Consider the following 18,347-nt stretch of genomic DNA (forward strand, 5'->3'; position numbering starts at 1 on the left):
TTATTTATTGTTTACCAATTACTCGTATAGACTGAATGTTAGTTAAAAAATTTAACTTCTAGTGTAGAGGCATGAATTTGAGGGGTGCTAATAAAACAAGAAAAATATTTTATTATTTACCTTTTTACCAGACATTTATTAATCTTTCAATAAAACATAAAAAAAGTCAAAAATCAAAAAACTCAAAATTTTATAAGCTGTTGAAGTGTGAGCCCAAAAAAAAGGCGTGCTAAACTTGTCATGATTGCAAGCTTGCTAATGATCTGAAACAAAAAACTGAAGAAGATTATTCATTTAGATCAATGCCACTATCGCTTTAGCAAAGAAAAAGTGTAAAAATGTTTTTTTTTTGCTAAATTACGGCTCTCCGTAAAAATAGTACATTTTTTTCCTACTTATTTTGACATTTCTTAATTAAAAAAAAAAATAGTAAAAAAAATGTATTTTATTTGTACGATAGAGATATATATTGAGAAAACTCACACCAAATTTTAGGTAAATCGGTTCAGTAGAACTTGAAATATCATATCAAACGTTTTGAAAAAGGTAGTTTCGAGAAAAACGCGTTGCAAGATTTCATGCCGATGACATGCCACCAAAAAGGCTATAACTCAGCAAGCCAAGTCATTTACACCTGTCAACATATGATAGTTTGGAAGACCATTCAGTCATTATAAAGTACGCAAATCATTTCTTTCTTCTTTGAACTTTTGCAATTTTACTAGTAGAGAGTATGGATTCCAGATAATGCAACTGTGGTCCAAATTACTACGCACTAAGCATAGATACAGCATGAGAGGTCACTGAAGTCCACAGTATTCCTACGTACGAGACCGATCATAATGAAGGCTTTCGACACAATACAGTCCACGTGAGTGAAAGATGAAATTTTTCAATCAAAAATTAAGTCCAGGTTCTTGAATGTGTTATTACGACCAAACTAAGGAGTATTTAGTGCATAATCCAAAATTATTGTTTTAGATTCTTTAGCAAAAGTCACGGCACAGTACTTATTAACATTCAAGTGCACATTATTTAAATAACAAATTGGGCATAGTACACTAAATAATTAGTCCAATAAGCGGATTTAGAGATTTGAATATTTAGTGATAATTAAACCCTTATTTTTAGTATCACTAAAATATTAATTATAGTGTAACTTAGTGCTAGTGCAAAATGCCCCAACCTCTTTGAGGAACACTAATCAATGTAATTGTTCAGATCAGATGGGACATCAATGCAATCGGTGGTATTGTGAATCTCAAAAAATAGCTTCCCTTCATCTGCATACATAAAGCAATCTGCTATTCTGTTATAAAATAATAAATATTTAATTACTTGTGGTACCCCGACTAAGCATTTATTGATGTTTGTGATGTCAGTGCAAGCTTGGAAAAAATCCGAGCAGGTTACTTGTTATACCAAAGGAACGAAGTTTTTTCAGAAGGATAACATGATCCGCTTTATCACGTGCTTTGGAGAAATTAGTATAGATGACAGCCAATTGCGCTTGATTTTCAAACGCGCTTATTATTTTATTGGCGATTAAATCCAAATTTGTGCAAGTTGATCTTAGGGGAACCAAACCATGTTGATGAATGGATATGAGTGACTGAACATGACTATGAATGAACACTAAGTAATTGCGGAATTTTTTTTAGAAAATCAAAGGAAACTAAATCATGGAACTAAATAACATTGTACTGTAATGTATTACCCATTTTGATCAATGGCTTCTGATTTTTATTAGCAAAAAACTGAATCAGGCACGATTTGACATCATCATAATTCTCGAAATTTTTACCATTCAAGGAGTTTTGTAAAGATCGAAACAAAAAGTAATCAGATGGTGCAAGGTCAGGACTATATGGTGGATGTGGCAAAACATCCCAACCAAGCTCCAATAATTTTTGCTGCGTGGCGAAAGATGTGTGTGGCCTTGCATTGTCATGAAGGAATACAATACTTTTTCGATTTCGGGCCGATTTTCTTCAATTGCATTGTTTAATTTCGTAGTTGTTCAATGTAGACATCAGAATTGATCGTCCGTTTGGATGGTAAGAGTTCAAAGTAGACAATTCCTTTCTAATCCAACCAAACTGATAACGAAACCTTCTTTTGATGAGTATCAGCTTTTGATGTTGTTTGAGTTGGTTCACCTGGCCTGCTTCACGATCTTTTCCGCTTGATATTTTTGTAAACAACCCATTTTTCATCTCCAGTTATCAGTTGAAAATGGATCATTTTCATTACGTTTCGTTGTGTTGCCTTAAATGCGTTTCTTTCAGTTCGTGAGGAACCCATGTATCGAGTTTTTGAACATAGCCAAGTTGTTTAAAGTGATTTTCAATGCATGCATGTGATGCATGAAGTTTCTCTGCAATCCCACGTATTGTACTGTGTCGATCCGAATCGATTATTGCTTTGATTAGGGCGCCATCAACTTCAACTGGATGATCAGAGCGTTTTTCATCTATGAGTGAAAAATCACCAGCGCGAAATTTGGCAAACCAATTTAGACACTGCTGTTCTTTAAAGGCTTCGTCACCATAAATAGCACATCACTTTTTATGAGCTTGAGATGCGGTGTTCCGCAGGCGATCAAAAAACCTTTTTTACTGATTTACAGCTGAATTGCTAACTATCAAATAACAGAACGTGTGTTAGATTTGTACTACATCTGCAAACCTAAAAATTCAACTGAAGTCATCTATGAGTAAAATCCGCAAATACTTAGTTCCCAACCCAATAGATTGTAAATAGTACATTTAGGCGACCACTGTACTACACCCGGATGGATTACAGTGAAAAGATAGATATAGTATGGACTGTAAGCCTGCAAAATTTGGTTTGAGGTCACTCTTCCGCAAATCTTTTGGACTAATTGATGAATCTTAAGAGATCCGGAAGAGGAATACAAACTCAGTACGTTGCACCTCAATAGCCTAAGTCTGATTATATTATGGAAAGCGCCTGACAGCTACAAAGAAAATGATCTGCAGGTCCTCGTTTTCCTGACAGAATGGGCATATTGGGTCTACAATAGTTCACATGGTAGTCAAATGCTGACCACAGGCGTTGTGCCCTGTGAGTACACCCACCAGCACTCTCAGATGCTTCTTACTAAGCTTTAGGAAAAAGGTCGCGAGTTTGCTTCTTTCATAAAGCACTTACCTACTCTGCAGGAGCCCAATTCAGAGAAAAACATCTTCCATGGGTAGGCCGCATTGAATCGATGCAGAATTGTCACCTAGAAAGGGTGCAGGGCCTAGTGGTATGCTTGCAGAGCCCTCATTAGCAAGTTTATCAGCCAACTCGTTCCCTGTAATGCCACAATGCCCAGGTACCCCAATAAAACAAACTTTGTTGTGTTTTGCAACACTGCTCAGTTTTGTCTTACATTCACCGACTAATTTCGAAGAGCAGCGTGGGTTAGCATTGGACATTGAATAAACTAATAAGATACCTTTGTCACTTGATGAGGTACGTTAAGAGTAAAAGAAATGTTACTTGTGTGTGCCTTTCAAAGATCATTTAATGAATACTTTTCGAAAGATGGGCTATCTATGTGTGTATGCGTACTCTTCTTAAGGCCATCGCCTCATTTGAAAGCGTGTGTTTTGGGTGCTTCTTTAAAAGCGCGTAAAACGGAAATAGAAAAAGATTTTTTATCTTTGTTTAAAGTATTTTATTTTTTGATCTATTGCTAAAAAACATAAAAATTTGTTTTTGGCCATACGAGGTTCGTTGAAATAGTTGTCAACGTTCAAAAATGGTCAAAAAAGGTATGTCGCTGGCTACACGGGTTTCGGTACTCCAGGTGCCTGAAATCAAAAAAACAAAAAGGTTCAGTATGAATGTTATGATCGTCTTGTTGAAACCAAATAAAAATTGACAAAATGGGGGATGTTCAAAGATGACAAACCGTTTTTTGACCATTTTTTTTCGAATGATCGTAGTTTACACGATAACGACTAAATTCTACGTCTTTTAAAATTTATTTCCTCAAAATCGGTTCGTAGAACTTGCTATATCAGTGTCCATTGTCCATTGTCCATTGTGTGAAGACCATTTTTGTAAGGCTGACAACTTTTAGAACGATCCTCATATGGCCAAAAAAAGTTTTTATTTCTTAATAATGAATCAAAAAATAAAATACTGAAAAGAAAAATAAAAAACATTTTTCGTTTCCGTTTTACATGCTTTTAAAGAAACACAAAAAAAAAGAGGCGAGAGCCTTAATAAATTTTAAATAAAATCGAAAAACGTTTACCACTTTTGCTCACTGTGCGTCGGCGATAGCACTGCTACCTCAATCAACATTCCAACTGACAATTAGTTGTTTTTTGTTTTTGCTTTTCTTCTTAATTTCTAACTGAATATTGCACGCTTGTATATCGGAGCGTTTATTACGCTGTTGACATTGACGCGGCTTGTTGTTGGTTTGTTAGTTGATTGCTGTTGTTTGATTGTGCGGTTGACGCTTTGGCAATATTTACAAATTGCATATTCGATGGTAACTGTGAGCTTTGAGGTGCAGCCGCCACTTAATTGCCGCAACTCGACTTAAGTAAACCGAGCGCACGTACACACAATCCCGCATTCATACACAGTTAGATACCTATAAATAAGGCCCGATCCAGCATTGTCAACATTGGCTGATGTTTGTGAAATTGGTTAGAAAATTGCAATGCAGGCGGCGACAAGTGGGTGGGAATGCCGCTAAGTATCTGTCAATTAGTAAACACTTGTGTACAAATATTTGCAAAATAATTAAAAAAGTAACGATGCATTTTTATTTTCTTTACAGTTACGGTTCAAGTTATGATTTGGCTGCGCGCCGCAAGAATGCCACACGAGAATCCACAGCCACCCTCAAAGCGTGGCTCAGTGAGCATAAAAAGAATCCCTACCCCACCAAAGGTGAGAAAATAATGTTGGCCATCATTACGAAAATGACGCTGACGCAGGTCTCAACATGGTTTGCAAATGCACGCCGACGGCTGAAGAAGGAGAATAAAATGACATGGGAGCCAAAGAACAAAACCGACGATGATGATGAAGCAATCATGTCCGACGATGAGAAGGAGAAAGATGCTGATGAGGTTGAGAAATTGAATGGTGGAAGTGGAGTTGTTGATGGTGTTAATGGAGTTTATGGTGGTGGTGCAGCTATGGGCGGTGAATTGCGAAAAGGTGAGTTTGAGAAAACTTTAGCGAAAAAATTCAGAAAAAATTATCGGAGAAAATAGGCTGTTTATCAATGGTTATATTTTAGTAAAAAAACGAAATACTTTTTTATATTAAAAAAATTACTGTTATTAAGGCTGTGGACTTTTCACAGCAACTTTAAAAATTTAACACTTTAACTACCGCATCACTTCAGGTGTTTTTTTAGCTGCAAGAAAATTATCGATGTTGATGACCATGGCTTGACAGCTGAGAATGGCCAACTTTTTTGACATTTTTCTTTATTTTATCTACCTGATTATAATAAAAACAAATTCATTTCAACAAAATTTCTATTTTGTTTCATAATTTTAAGTTCTTAGCTCTTAAAAAAACATTCGACATTTACATTGCACCATAAGTCAATTTTAGTCCTTTTGGCAAATGATTCTCAGAAATGGTTATGGTGATATTAACTACTCATTTCTCTTACAACTCATATCTTAGCGCCACTGTAAACTTAAGTCATGCCATTGTGCTTCTTAAGCAAATTGTCTGTGCCATTTCTAGTTTCCATTTAAGTGGCTTATTGCCTTGCGTACACTTCAGACACGCTTTTGTTTTTTGGCAAAGCATTCACCCATTGCCTTTGCACTTTGACGTTGTGCTCATGGCCATTGGCACTTGCGCTTGTTTTCTTGCAATAAGGCCACGCGCACACGTAGAGCTTATAACGGAACTTACAGCTTATCTGTTCTTTGAACTCATGGCTGAGCAAAGATTTTTTCAAAAAAGGCACCTGAGGGCAGATTGTAATTGTATGCCAAAATTTGGTCCATAATAATCCGGTTTGAATAATTTTCAACTTTTTTATCCCCCAAGGTCAAATAAGCGCAATTTCACTAATCAATTGTTGCACATCCATTTTGTTTAACTAACTACAGTATGTGTAATGGAGGCGTGACCGCCATAACTTGGAAACTATTTGACCAAATCGATTGCAACAAACTGCGTGGTTGGTTAGGTTAGGTTAGTCAGGTTGCTTGTTTAACACAAGACACTCGGCCACCCTAAGGCCCCATTTGGATTCCTTGCTGCGTTATAGGAACTTATAACTTTTATTATTCGCAATGTATTCAATAAAATGTGTAGTCGCAAACATTGGCTATAATGGCTTCCAATTTACGAGTCAAACTTTGTGTAAATTTCTGCGCACGGTGTTGAAGTAATCGGTTCCAAATCAATTAAATTTGACTTGATAACTGTTTAGCGTCCATATTTGTTTTCCTTTGAGTTTTTGCTTAACTGTGGCCCAAACACCAAAGAAGTGACTTTGCAAGTCAATCCAATATTTCTATCTTATTTTGCTATTTTAACTCTATTCTCCTTCGGTTTCGGCTCTGGGGATTGTTGCTTTCCTGTAAATCCTGTAATGGTTGGCTGGTTCTTCCATACATCTTCGCAGCTGACGGTAATAATACTCTTGATATATTTTATTCATCAAAACTGCACTCAAATTGGCGGTAAACAAAAATAAATGACCAAATCCTTTTTTGGAGAAGCAGCCGCAAACAAGAACTTTAACTCGTTCCCACGACAGTCGGTTCTACGTTACCGGAACGACCCGGCTTTATATCCGGCAAAGGACTGTCCCTTCAGCAGCTTGTCCATATATGTATGGATAATGTTTATGCTGCTACAACAACAACAACAAGAACTTTAACTGGATGCTTAACGTCTCGTTGAAGTTGTCGATTATCAGCAGAACACCAAGGCTGCGACAATTCGCCCAAGTATAAAACTCACCTGCGAGTATTATGTTCACCCAATTCCGTTCTGAATACTTGCGTGGGTATTTTTTCAATATGTGATAATGAGAGCTGAGGCTTTTTCAATATGCTCCGAAATTTCAGATCTGCTGCCCGTACGCATCCTCGAATCGTGTCTTTGGATGCATTAACACCCCTTTTCCATAAAACTACTTCAGCTTCATCCAACGATAAGTTCGGCCTTGTCACGAACAAATTTAATGATGTTCTATACCGCTTTCGAGAGATATATTTCTTGCATCCCGTCCGACGAAGTCGTCAACGTTTTTAACTTATAACGACTTCGACTTCTCATTTGCAGTCAGCACTTATGTTTTTTATAACGGAACGCTAAGTATGAATTTTGAAGGTCACACTTCCATTAAACAGACTATATGTGAATATGTATGTGTATACAGCATTTTCCAGTTAAACACGGGTTAAGACGAACTTCCGTCTAAGTACCGGCCGAATTTCAAGAAAATACACGTACTTTTCCTCGCTTAAAACAATCTCTCTTAAGGTGGACATACAAACACATTTGACTACGGTGACCTACTCTCAATAATACGCACTTTAGGGCGTTAAAAAATCAAGCATCCTTCGTTAAACGAACCCAAATGGGTTTATGCCTGAAAGTAGGTGCTGATCTAACACTCTCTTCTATGATTGCCGTGCACTGTGTTTGCTTTCCCAACGTTGAAAAGTTCGTGTATCAGTTAAAATATATAAGCTCCGCTATAAACTCGCTGTGTGCACGGGGCTTTAGTGTAAAGGCAGCTCAAAGTGGTGAGCGAACTATATAATGAGTTCGTTGCTTCCCTTGGCAGGGTGAATCGAAAAAATAGCGCCAGTTCAAGCAGAGTGATAATCGTTCAAGCAAACTTATGCTTTTGCAAAAAACTATGTAAATAAAAGTTGCGACTTATACTAACTTAAAAACTTCTGTGCTTTTTGTAATTTTTAGAATTTATTATTTAATCAAAATATTATAAGTCGCTAAGCACATATTTTATCTTCAGGTATACGTCAATTAGTGCTCGGAAAAGTGAAGAATTCTTTTTCTATCACTGATTCCTAAAGCCTTTTTGGAATTAGTTGTCCTGCAAAATTTGTTGGAACCCCTTCACTGGAACCACGTATTTCCACCAGTCAAGCTCCTCGACTAGTTGAGCCTGAGCAAAGCGTAAATTGAATGCCATTTCTTTAGAAATCAATTAGAAATTTTGTCAGCTTATGATTCTCTTCGTTGATTCACCCTTAAAGTACCGTTCACAACCCTCAATAGTACGAACTTGCCAAAATCACTGTCGCACAACAAAACGTTTGAAAAATCAGCATTGCCAGCACTGCGGTTGGCGGTTGTGGCGGCTCGTTCCCTCTAAGTGATATTTATGTGGCGCGACGTTTCAAGTAGCCGTTTTGCTCTTTCCGCTTACTTTACTCCAGCTCCCCAATTGTCATTCGCTTTTATAATTTTTGTTGCTACATATTTCTGTTACTTGTTTATTGTTATTGTTGTGTTTTATCTATGCCGCTGACGATTTGTCTAAGCTATCCGGTCTGCTACTCGACTAGTTGGTAGCCGGAAGTTGCTGGCATCTGGCTGCCGTTGACTTAAGGGCTGTACGACAACGCCTTTAAGTGGCCTTGATGAAGTTTGTGACTTTACCAAATTAAGTTAACTTCAAGACAAGACAGCTGTGAATATATTGAATACGAGAATACTTGTCGATTCACAGTCACAATAAGGGGAGGCTGTGAGAGATTGGTTGGAGGTGGCGGAAGCTGAAACATTTTGTTATGGAAAGCTACCACAAAACGGGGTTGCACGCTTCAACGCCTACTAAAATGATATTCGGGTTGGGCATGGGTTAGCTGCATCTCATTCAAATATAGAGGGCTGCTTTAGCACTAGAGTATGATAAAACTGTATTGTAAATAATTTGTAGAGAGGCCAAATTGTGGAGGCCAAACTCCTGTACTGATTCTGCAAATAAATCAAAATTAATTTAATTCGATTTTTCTATGTTTATCTCTTTTTTGCAGAAGATCCTATTATAAAATCTGAAATGCTTCAGAAAGAGGATAAGGTGGACGGCTGTTCCTTGGAGGAGCCAAAATTCGGCGATATGCCCACTCTCCGGAGTATGGGTGGTGTTTACAACTCACCTTACGGGCCGCATCCCAGCTACCATCCTTACCAGCAGCAACATACTTCGGCCTACTACCAGCAACATCAACAACAACATCACGCAGCTAGCATGACATATGGTCCGCCTAGCCACATCAATGTTGCCGACGATTATAGCGCATCAAAAAACCTGTTGCGTGCGGCGGACTGTGGTATACCGCTCCCAGCGAGCAAGCCCAAGATCTGGAGTTTGGCAGACACGGTCGGTTGCAAGACACCACCACCACCACCACCGCCGCCACCCACACTACCGCCGCCAATACAAATGAATACATATCAACAGCAGCAACAACAACAGCATCAACAGCAGCAACACCAATCACTGCTGCAGAGTCGGCAACAGTATTATCAACAAATGCCGCCGCACTTGCAACAAGTAGCTCAACTCAATCCTCACAACAATCACAGCAACAGCAACAACATGCAACCAGCGCACAACAGCAACAACAATTCGACATCGCTGAGTATGATGAGCGGTTGCGTCGGCGCATTGCCCTATTCGCGCATACCTACGGCGTACGCGGCGGTTGGCAGCAGCAGCAGCAGCAACATCAACAACAACAGCAGCGGCAATTTTCTCAATCTCAGTTCCAACAGCAGTGGCAGCATCAGCAATCACAACGGCAGTATTGGCAGTGGCAGCAGCAACAGTAGTGCCTCCAGCCCACCCTCCATGGCGCAGGGACCACCACTTTTGACAGCGCAGCAATATCACCAGCTGCAACAGCAACAGCAGCAGCAACAACGACTGGGTTTCGCCGAAATACAGCCCGATACGCCGCCACAGACGCCACCGAATATGAAGTTGGCGCACAATAGCAGCGGTGGGGGCGTTGGCAGTGTTGCACTGAATCAGCTGGCGCGTAGCGGACTAATGGGAACGTCTGTGAGCAGCGGGGCAAGTATGTGTTATAGCAGTGGCGGCGGTAATGCGGTCGGTGACAGTCAAGCGGCATATGGGGGCAATGGAACGAGCGTGGGCGTTAACTATGCCTTGGCAGCGGCGCGCGCGGAAGGCTGAGTTGTGGTAAATGAAGAAATTCGATCGATTCGAGAACTGAATATTTAATACCAAGTTTTCGCTTCATCTATTCAACGGGACATGTGCAACGGCAAAGCAGGCAATAAATCGTAGCAAAAAAAAAAAAACAAAAATATTGAAAACATATGCTCATAGGTAATTTCAAGGAAGTAAATTGCGCTAGTTTTCAATTAAATTTTTATACCCATACACACCAAAATATTCCGCTAAATCGCAAGCGGCTGCCGTCGCAATTTAATCGCGCTAATTATTTGGCAATAAAAACGTAATTTGAGTTAGCGGCAGTAAAAGTTTTATTGCATTTTGTAAGTGTGGAAAAAGGTCGCACGCGCGTAATAAAAAAAAAAACTTTTAAACCAAACACTAAAGACTAAAGGCACGAACGCGTTGCAAATGCTAAGAGGATAGTCATCGCGAATTACTATACCTGGTGCTATTATTGGTGTTGTTGTTGTGTAATTATTAAAGTGTTTAATAAAAACGGCTAGCTAAAGCGTACGCATACGCCATCAGTCATGCTACGGGTTTAATGACTTTATACACAACAGCGGCAGAAAAAACTACGCCGACCAAAACGATACTCTGTCAGTAACAACTGCGAAGGCGTTGTAAAAAGAACTAATATACCTTGATAAAATTGCTTGTAAAAATTATTAATTAAAATTAAAAGCATGTTATAGAAATAGCAATTAAAAAGAGCTAATAATAAATATTTGAACATTTCGAGTGCGAAGTGCAGGGGCTCACGTACTCTGCTGCGTATCTACATGCTGTCGAAAAAGTACAGGGAATAGGTCAAAAAAATACAACATTTTTTTTCTAACGGATTAATGAGTTTTGAAGCGAATTTACGTGAAAATTGTGGGCATTGGTATTATGAGGGGCAAACGAAAGAAGCAAGAAAAAGTGCACATAACAAATGCGATCATCCAAGTTCGGCAACTTTGACAATTCAGAGCAAAATTCTTATAAATGTGAAGTGCCAGTATTAAAAAATTGCAAATAGTGAGGATACCTAAAATTTATCGTCGTTCCTTCGCCACATTTTGACGAATGCAAAATTTCAAGTGCAGCTCTGGGACGGAAAAGAAAAGTTTCCGATGCAATCGAAAGAGTTACCGAGGCAAAATCGAGAGGGGCCGGCCTATGTGGCGCGAGTAATGGTTAACAGATGGACAAAGAGAATCAAGGAACGCAGATCACGAGCAGCCAGAAGACAATAAAAGAATTCGAACGAAAAATGGGGCGATGATATCAAACAAATAACGACAAATTAGGTAAAAACAGCGGCCTCGGTAGTCTAGCGTAAGTACACTAATCTGCCATCCCAGAGGTTGTGGATTTGTGGATTTCCCACGTAGAGCACGGACCTCGCACTTTTCCAAAATTACCTACTTTCCCTGTTTCTAAAAACAAAACAAAAAAATCCTCCAATTCCATTCCTCAAACCCAAAAATCGTATTCTTCCCATCCTTACTCCCGCACAATAGTCAGCGCATTACTTTTATTGTGGCAGCTAAAATAAGAAAAAAAGACACAGTTACATATTGCAACAGTGGCGCCAGCAAGAGGAAGCGGGCAATCGCGGTAATAGCGCAGACACACCAAATTTAGCGAAGTCCTCAACCATCTGTTTGATCCTTCTGCCAGAAAAATGTAACACACAGATGGCGCTCCAAACAGTAAGAAGGCGCTGTTTCTAAGCAACGGCAGGTCGGCATTCCCACGACTTACGGCTGATAGCGGTAGGCTAATCACCTACCCTGTCAACAATCAAAACAGATTAACGAAACACACGCAAGACTGAGTCTTGTTGAGGCCGTGAATTAGGAAAACAAAGGTAAAAACAGCACAAAATACAGACAATTGGAATTCAATAAAGAAGGCCTGAGTTCAACCGACGACGCAAAAGCTCGGATGATGCTAATGTTCGCTGCGCTGCTCATAAAATAAAACAGATAAATTCATGTAGAGATTTATTCATTTTGCAACTCATAATACTACCCTTTTCCTCTTCCTGTTGATTTGCACGATTTTGCCAGATCAAAAACGAGTGCGCCGATATGATTATTTAAGTTTCGAAAAGCGAAAACGTCAACTAAACCATTTCACGTGGAAATAGTAATTGGTGAATTGAATTTCAATTTAATTAAATAATTCGTTTAGAGTGAAATTTCGAACTCTACCCGCTAAGCCAGAAAGCTTGTCTGCAGGTTTTTAAATATTTGAAGCTTCCATAAAAATTGATTCATACATCTCTATGTGAAAAGATGGTTCAATTTTTCTATCCTCATTTCATTTGTTTAAATAACTTAATTTTACATAATTTCGATGATATTTGTTAGGGGTTTGGTCAGAAATTCGTTGAATATTATAGCGTCTGAGAAGATGCATTATAGCGGTGAAAAGTTCATAATTTTTTTCTACAAATCTGAGGAATCTGCGCTCTCAAATGCCGGATAATTCTTGAATAATATTCTTTATTTCCCTGACATTTTTTGTTCGAATTCAGGTGGGCTTTTCAAATTATCATTCCTGGGTACTTTTTTGACAGTATATTGACAATGTTAACTTATGTACGTGTAAATAAAACATTAAACAACTAAATTAGTAGCAAAATTACAGCCATGAATATTCGCACCAACAAACAAAAATAAATTAAATTAAAACAAATTAAATATTTATTGCTCATAACATAAAAATAACGGCAATGGAAATATTGCAGATAAAATATAATAAAAACTGTAGAGCCACAACCAACTTGTAGGTAATATTACTAAATACTAATTAATACACTCACTTACTTCAGTAGTGTCAAAATATAAGAAACATTTTTTTTATAGATAGGTATACAGAAATTACCAGATGCACTTCTTTTCTGCTGTGTAAAAAATTTGTGGCGATATCAAATTAACAATAGCCGTGTTCGATTTGCCATATGTTAGCGAGTGTCACTGCAAAAGAGCTGCCGAAAATTTCATTTATTAGGAAGCACTTAATGCGAGTTGGTAAAACCGTGTTCACATAGGGAAACATCTGTTGCTCCCACTGGTTGCTTGTGATGTTCGCTCACTGCCAAGACCCTTTGCGTACTCGTTGTTTTCAGTGTTGTTGTTGATTTTATACTAAATACTAAACAATTGCATTCAACGGAGCTGACGCGTGTGAACGTGACGGGCCACGCCAAAATAGAATTCGCAAAATTAAATCAGCATTTGCTCTGTATGAACGTGGTCTAATGTAACTTGCTTCATATCAGAAAAGAGATTTGACAGCATTGAAAATAGTGAGTTGTATCAGTTTTATGAGTTGTAACTATACTCGCTAGTGGCGAATCTGGATCGATAACTTTGTTGTTGCTTTCACATGCAATGTTTTCATGAAGTGAGCAGAAAAGTGGTGAATCGAAGGTGCCTCGACTAGTAATAACTTGAAATTGCGCCAGAAACATGGATTTGGCTTGTTATGAAGTGTTTCTAGCAACATTGATTGACAAATGAAAAGAAAGGGTAAATTTATGAGCATAGCCCCAGAAGCCATTGGCAAATTTCGTTACGAAAAGCATTTTAAACTTCGAAATACATAAATACAATATTCAGTATAGTCTCACTGAGCATCAATACACTTGTTCCCACCAGTTCCCAATTGATGAATTACATCCCTGATGTGAGAATTTGGAAGGGCTGCAAAATACCTTTCCATAGCTGTTATGATCTCATCATTTGAGGAAAAACTCTTTTCGTGTATACATTTTTTTAGAGCTGGAGACAAATGGAAGTCGCTAGGGGACAAATCTGGTGTAATCCGTGGCTGCTACAACAATTCGAAATTTAATTCATGGATTTTAGTCATTGTCAAAATGCTCTTTTTCTTCTTCTGCAAACTGGGTATTTTTTACGAATTTTTCTAATAATATAATAATAATATTGTAATTCAGAATTTATGGTTTTCCCAGTTTGCAAAAAATCCACACAAAAAAATTCGTCGCGCATCCCAATAAACTGATATTAACAGCTTCTTGGCCGATTGATGGACACGAACTCTTTCCGGAGTCGAAGAACCAGATGTGCACCACTCTTTAGCCTACTGTTTTGATTTAGGATTATGGTGATAGACTCTAGTCTCATTCATACTGATGAATCGGTGCACAAAATTCACTTTATCCTTTCGAAAATGTTCTAAATGTTGCTGATAAAGTCGCATTCGATTGCGTTTTTGTTCCATTGTTCGTGATTGCGGCACCCATTGCGCTCACAGCTTTCTGCCACCCAATACTTCAGTCAAAATATTGCTTACACTGCTCAATGAGATACCTAGGATTTGTACTGAATCTCTTTTAGTCACTCGATGATTTTCCAATACGATATCTTGTATTTTTTGAACATTTTCTGATGTTGCTGCTATTTTTGGACGCCCTTAACGTGGATCGTTTTAGAGGCTTGTACGACCACTTTTGAATTCAGCAATCCATCTTTCTACTGTACTAATTGATAACGAAAAATCCTTATACATTTTCAACATTCGTTCATAAATTTCCTCGGCTTTTAGACCTTCCGAAAATAAAAATTTCAATCATTGCACGATACTTGATTTTTTCCACATTGTAGAAAATAATGCCGATACTGAATGGCTCGTAAGCAAAGAATGAATTGGCAGATCGAAATGAAACTTCACAACATTCATATGAAGAGTGTAACAACATAAGAAAAAGATTTAGGCTGATAGCAACGCACTCTCTTATCAAACCACAAAACTTATTGAAGAACCTAGTATATTGACACAAAAAAATATAAAGAAGATTGGCTTACGTGTCGGAGTATTCGAACTCAGACACTTCACTCTCAAATGAAATGTCAGTTTGCGCTCAATTCTAAATAGTTGTTGAAAAATGTTGCTGACAGCCCATTTACGTGAAACGCGAGCCCATTTACGTGAAAACGCGCCCATTTACGTGAAACGCGAGCTCAGTACTTTGGCTTAGATGAAAGTAAATTTTACCACTTGCTTAGGGAGTCATAGGAAATTGAAAACTTCAAAGCCGTTTTGCTCAATATTTTGGCTTTCGGTGTATGACACTATTGAAGTGAATGAGCGTTAGTTACTTTGAAATTTCATATGCCAATTCAACGTTGAGTTTATAGCGAGTAACTTTGTGTACGAACGTGCATGTGTATGTGCATAGTTACAATTTTTTTTCGCAACTCTAATTGCAATGTCGAGCATAACACGCACCGCTTCATACATGCATACATACATACATACATTCATAGATGCACTTATTTACAAGTCAGCAAAAATGAAGTTATTAATTAAGACATTTTCCAATTAATTTGGTATGTAACCTGTGTAGTAGTAACATGTAACAGCACAGCACAGCAACAACAAATAACAAGTAATATTATAATTATAATAAACATTATTATTGCACGCGTATGTATATATGTATTTCACTTTAGTATTCAACAAATTAATTAATTCAATTATTTAAAGACTAAGGCGAAACAATACACACACGCACACATGTACATGAATAATGCACTTGTAGTTGTTCGTCATTTTGGATTAAAAGACAAACACATACATACATACATTTACACGTAAGAAATATAAAAAATACATTGTACGATTTCATAATTTAGTAAAAACATGCATATTAAATGCCATACTTACTAAGCAAAAATTGTAATCTGTGATAAAAATAACTATTGAAATGTAAAACAAAGGAAACTCCTACGCACTGAGGTTGCAAGCGAATGTAAATAAAAATATAAAAATAAGAAACAGAAAACCAAGTATGTATATGGTAAAATAAAAGGGTAAATATAAATCTTGTTGATTCGCATAATTGATTAAAACTAATTAGTTTCTAAGAACACTTACAATTCAAATTTCAATAAAGAAATCATATACCACATTAAAGAAAAAAAGCAATGCGTATTTTATTTTACTTTATTAAGATGAGTTGGTGTTTTGTGTTAAGCGATATGCAGTTGGTATTTGGCTTGTGTTTATTTGGACTACCCTTCTGTTTGCCACCAGCTAGACACCTACTGTAGACAACCAGTCCAATTTGTTTTTTTTTTTTAATATATACAAACATAGATACAACATAAAATACTTAACAAGGTTTGTTGATACTGTAACTCATCATCAGCATCATTTTTCCTCTAACTCCTGATGGGTCACAGGGCCGAGGTCAAACATCTGAACTGAGTTGGATTTCTTGCTAACTCCTTTATCTCCAGCCATGATTTTCCAGCATTCTCTGTCTCCTTCAAGTGTCTCCTTCAACAGTGCGACGCCATGACGTTTTAGGCTTTCCCCTTTTCCGGCTACGCTGGGGCTTCCAGTCAAGTGCGTAGCGACAGATTATACCGGGAGCTTTCCGTAAAGTGTGCCCAATCCAACACTATTTACGCCTTTTTATTATTATAGCGACTGGCTCGATGTCACAGCGTTGGTATAATGACGAGTTGCTTATAAGTAATGCTGGACCACCAAATGTGGAGAATGCGACGCAGTTCTCTATTTATGAAGGCTTGTCACTTGATTGTAAGGCTGTCGCTCACTAGCCATATCTCACAACCATATAAAAGAACTGCGAGGACGTTGGATTTGTGCAAGTTCAATTTTGTCTTCACAGATAAACTGGCTGAGTTCTAGATTTTTCGTAAGCTGGCAAAAACTCCAGCGCTTATTAAATCGGGATTCCATGTCTTTCTTTGCACACCCATCCATTGTAATCTCACTTCCAAGGTATTGAAAGGAGTCGGCAAGTTCAATTTGTTCTCCTTCAATAATAAAATTTGAGGATATATTGGTATATAAAGCGTTTTCCAATAAGAGGTGTTATTCCTATAAAAGATCAATGGTTTCGTTGTGTGGCACGTAGCACCGTCTTGTTGAAAATAAACGTTGTCTAGATCAATACCATCCAATTCCGGTGGAAATGGGCCTCATCACTCAAGATGATTTTTCGTTGGAATTCCGTATCATTTTTATGCATTTCATCGACCCAATCGGCAAAGACACGACGTTGTTGATGATCGCCCGGCTTGAGTTCTTGTGTTAACTGGACTTTATAAGCCTTAACACCCTAATCTTTATGCAAATACGGTGTAATGACGTTTGGGGAATGCTTAATTCCAGAGAATGGCGAGGAATGGACAAAGCTGGGTTTTCTTCAACACTTTCGGCTACAACAGCAATATTTTCGATTTTTGGCTGTCCTTGAGCGACGTGCACGGGTTTATTCTTCACATCACTAACTTGACCCAACAGCTCGAATTTTTTCACCAATTTCTGTATTGTGGTCCGACAAGGTGCTTTACGATGATCCAAAAATGTTCGAATTTTATGAACCGTCTCTGAAAAATTTTCACCATTTTTATAGTGAATTTTAATAATTTCAATGCGTTATTTAAGCGTGCATCGTTCCATTTTTATTAATGGCGTAGTTTCTACTTATCAAATATCAAAAAATAACAGCTTCAATAGTGGCATCTGCCGAAATAGTGGGCTATTCAAGATAACACCCGGTATTGGAAAACCATTTATTTTCATTGCTTAGCAACTAGTTACACATAAACTAACGAGAAGTACAATTTAGGTAACATGAAGAGAATTTCGTGAAGAGATTTTCATAGTATCTTCCCTAAGTTAACAGCTATCATGCCAGATCACGTGGTTTGATTCGATGGAGCCGTCGGTTTAGGCCTGAGGTGTTGATGAGTTTGCTTGCTTCCTCATTCACGTACCTTTGAAGCCTAATGTAGCAGGCTCCTGCTTGTTTTTTAATTTCTTCAGCGACCGAACGAAAAAAGGTGAGTTGAGAATATCTCAAAAGATTCTATTCTGCAGCCGTTGAAGTATATTTATATTACTCTGACTGGCGCAATCCCATAGTTGCGCGCCATAGGACCACACAGGCTTTATAATTTGTTATATGCTCCTTCCATCGAATAGTAGCATCGAGCGTTATGCCAAGGTCTTTCGCAGTGTTTGCATGTGGTACTGCAGCAACGAGCAGTATTATTTGGCACTGATTCACTTTTTTGTTGGTGAAGTTTATACTGACTTGGTAGTATTCAATTTTATGCGCCAAGTCTTCGTTTGTTGCAATTTGAAGTTTGGC

General features: G+C 37.9%; 1 protein-coding gene across 1 annotated transcript in view; it reads left to right on the forward strand.

The window, feature by feature from the left end:
- The window catches only part of LOC129240744 (homeobox protein caupolican-like), a 98,685-nt gene extending 88,394 nt beyond the window's left edge, over window positions 1–10,291 (forward strand). The window contains exons 4-5 of the mRNA XM_054876716.1: window positions 4,811–5,196; window positions 9,027–10,291. Of these exons, the coding sequence (XP_054732691.1) occupies window positions 4,811–5,196; window positions 9,027–10,192 (1,552 nt within the window). The 3' untranslated portion in view covers window positions 10,193–10,291. The remainder of the gene's footprint in view (window positions 1–4,810; window positions 5,197–9,026) is intronic.
- Window positions 10,292–18,347: the final 8,056 nt, after the last annotated feature.

Source organism: Anastrepha obliqua, chromosome 3 (assembly GCF_027943255.1).
Source record: "Anastrepha obliqua isolate idAnaObli1 chromosome 3, idAnaObli1_1.0, whole genome shotgun sequence".
Lineage (NCBI taxonomy): Eukaryota > Metazoa > Arthropoda > Insecta > Diptera > Tephritidae > Anastrepha > Anastrepha obliqua.